The sequence below is a fragment of the Borostomias antarcticus genome (assembly GCF_949987555.1).
Source record: "Borostomias antarcticus genome assembly, chromosome: 1".
NCBI classification, from domain to species: Eukaryota; Metazoa; Chordata; class Actinopteri; order Stomiiformes; family Stomiidae; genus Borostomias; species Borostomias antarcticus.
In genome coordinates, this window is record NC_140234.1 from 29,328,357 (window position 1) to 29,331,746 (window position 3,390).

Genomic DNA, 3,390 nt, shown 5'->3' on the forward strand with positions numbered 1-3,390 from the left:
GTCCAACTTGGTCCGACCTATTAAATTTGGGGCGGATCTGAATTATCGGGCCATCCAAACATGGCCGGCCATTCACCTCCATTCATTTTTTAGACCAGGTTTATGCAAAAGCTACACGACCGATTTTCATGAAACTTGGTGGAGGGGTGTAGCATGGCCCACCTTAGAACCAATTCAATTTTGGAGTGGATCCGAATCACAAGGCGGGTCCACGAGCCACCCAAACATGGCCGGTCATTAACCTCCATTCCTTTTTTAGAAAAGCTTTACGCTAAAACTACCATACTGATTGTCATGAAACTCGGTGGAGGGGTGTAGCATGGGTCAACTCACAACCCATTAAATTTTGGTGTGCACAGAGCCACAAAATGCATTCAGGGGTGGTCTGTGCTCCCTCTTTCTTGTTAGTGCTAATATCTGCAAGTAAGTCTACTACTACTACTACTACAATAATTTATTTCAAGATGGACTCTAAACCTGTAGACTCTAGTAGCCTACAGCTGAGCATAACTGCACCCCCTGTAATCAGACACCTTTACTCTAATCACACAGCGATATGAATACCACGCTGGTCTGGTGGCTGGCTCCGGTAACTGCTGCTAACAGCGGAAGAAAGGGGGGATTGTCTCTTTAAGACCATGGGGGAAGGGTGTGTGTGTGTGTGTGTGTGTGTACGAGCCTCCGACGCAGCAGCACTCCCCATTCTCCTGACGTCCTTCCCCCTGGTCCTTGTCATGCAGTTTTGGGGATGCCGTTTTAGATGCCAGAACTGGCTATAGCCTAATTGTAGGCTATGCGAAGAAGAAGAAAACTGTCGTTTTTCGTCCGCTGAAGATTATCCGACGGTGCCAGCGAACTGGAACTGCCAGCGAAGTTACAGACGGAGAGGATAAGGGTGACTGTAGCCTAGCCCACATCCGTCGATGCTCTATCCACGATTTGACTTCTTTTTGTATTGATTTTGTAGGCCCTGGGCTGTCTAATAAACTGTGCCGCCTATTGGGTTATTTTCCGACACAGGCCCGTGTTCTTCCTTAGTTCTCAGTGGAGCTGTTGGCTTTCTCGAGCATCACTACCGATTGGCAATCGGAATCAGAAATCTTTGTGATCGACACGTCCACGGTCGTGGTGCGTACACGCCAGAGCTACCTGACTTGCAGTTTTTTGTTTCGCCGATTGTTTTCTTCGGGTTGCTAGCACGCTGATTATGGAGCTGCGCCCCTTTTCCGTCTGAATACACCCTGGACACAATCCATCTTTTTATCCACGGAAATGGTGCGATAGCGTCGGAGAAGAAGCCTGTTTTGGGGTTGGGTTGTTTTTTATTACAACATGATGAGGCTTGTTGCCTCCTACGGGCATCAGCCAAATATGAAGTAGCCCTGTCGTAGATTGGTCAGAGACTATACGCGATTTGCTGCGCTGCCTTTTTGACAATGAAAATGACGATTGTCTGAGAATCCAATTATCCGTCTGCTCCCAACCCCGGTTTAGCCGGTTGAATAAAAAAAGCATCGGTTGCTGCCTTGGAGCTCTGATCGGGGCTGTGTCCTGGGCGGCAAATGTTGACCGTTATCCGCTACAATTTAATCCTGTAAATACACCGAAACCTAAATATATAAATAGCCTAAATCAAGCATCGCTGGACAGGAACAATGTCACGCGCAGCACTGCCGGGGAACGAGCGGAACGCCGAACATGTAAGCATCATATTTTACTGCCTTTCATAATTGTACTGCTGCCCTTTCAAACCTATAGCGCTGGGGTCAAGCTATCTTGTGATGGCATAGTTGCAAATCAAGTAAGGTTACACACACACACACACACACAGCTCTAAGCCTAATCTCCGCTGCTTTAGTGCCGGAGTGTCACAGCCTACTGTAGGGAGTAATCTGTTTGACTCCTGATGCCTGTTGACACATTGCGTGGAATAACAATGTTGATTAACCATATTTACTGAATAACAATGTTGATAAACCATATTTACATGGCACATTTTGTTCCGGTGAACGGAAGAATAGCCAGGGAGGGAGACCACCACCATTTCTCACCGGTCTCTCCAGTGCGCATGCCTGCTGCTGTCCCTAGAAAGACAGTCACCCAAATCAATATCTGATGTAACCATATAGGCTACATTAATGAAACAATGTGTCGATTCAACGTCAAACACCGTGTAGCAAAATTGTGTGCTTTTTAGGGCAGTCTGTTTTCACAGATAGCTCGGTTCACTGTCCTTGGCTCCTGGGGAAACGGTGACTTTTGGACAACTAGTGCGAGCTTGATGTCAACGCAGGCAGAAACTCCACCCCTTTTCTCCTCAATCGGTGGGGCGGATGTTTCGGCTTCGTCCCTGTAGTCCGTCTGCCCCAGCAGCACTGTAATTACTCAGCGTAAAGGGACAGTCCGCCATTTCCACGCTGGCCCGCTCCACGCAGGGTTAAATGACAGTTATAGGCCGAGACATATATCTGTTTATTGACACAGGGTCAGTGGCCTTTCTCAGATGTGCTGAGAGATCCAGCCGGATCTACCTAATTGGACAAGCCCACCTCTATAATGGCCGTTGACTCAACCACACCCAAATGTAGCCTAAAAGGAAAGCAGGTCTTGAGAGGCCTGATCTGTTGTCGTCCAGTCGCTATTGGTGGTCCCTGTTGCGAAAGAAACCAGGAACAAAACACACCCCTCTGTCACAAGCCTCTCTCGTTGGCAACCTCGCCATGGAAACCAGGAGAGGGGCCTCTCCCCTGTCTCTCCGCCCCCCCCCCCCCAACCCCCCACCCCCCTCTCCTCCTCTCAGAACCCTGGGAGAGAGAAAAGCAGGGGGAAGCCGACACCCATCTCTAGCCTCGGCCTATCACGTTGCTCGGTTGCTCCTGTGTCCCAGCAGGCCTCTTTGACATGAGTGTAATTAAGTGATTGTAGATTGTATCGTGTTCCTCGGTGTGTGTCCCCCCCCCCCCCCCCCCCCACTCTCTCTCTCTGGGAAAGCCTGGAGTCAGAGATCTACAGCAGAGGAGACTGGCTGAGTGACAGGGTGTGCGCATGTATGTGTGTGTGTAAGCATACATGCGTGTGTGTGTGCGTGTGTGTGTGTGTACAGTATATGCATGCATGTGTGTGAGTATACATGCATGTGTATGTATGTATTTGTGTGTGTATGCATGTGTGTGTATGCAAGCGTGTGTGTGTGTATGTGTGTGTGTGTATGCATCTGTATGTGCATCAGGATGCGTGGATGTAATAGAAGTAGCTCATAGTGATCCATCCATCCATCCATCCATCCATTAAGGGTGACTTCGCCAGAAACCTGTAGACTTGCGTGAGCTACTGTATCAAATCTACAGTAATACCCAAGCCTGAGCTCAGCAGCGCTGTATTGTGGTTGGT

General features: G+C 48.9%; 1 protein-coding gene across 1 annotated transcript in view; it reads left to right on the top strand.

Annotated features, from left to right (window-relative positions):
* Nucleotides 1-1,655: 1,655 nt before the first annotated feature.
* Nucleotides 1,656-3,390, top strand: part of mark4b (MAP/microtubule affinity-regulating kinase 4b) — a gene marked incomplete at both ends in the record, with an annotated part of 32,506 nt that continues 30,771 nt past the window's right edge. The window contains one exon of the mRNA XM_084458302.1: nt 1,656-1,700. Coding sequence (XP_084314428.1) covers nt 1,656-1,700 — 45 coding nt within the window. The remainder of the gene's footprint in view (nt 1,701-3,390) is intronic.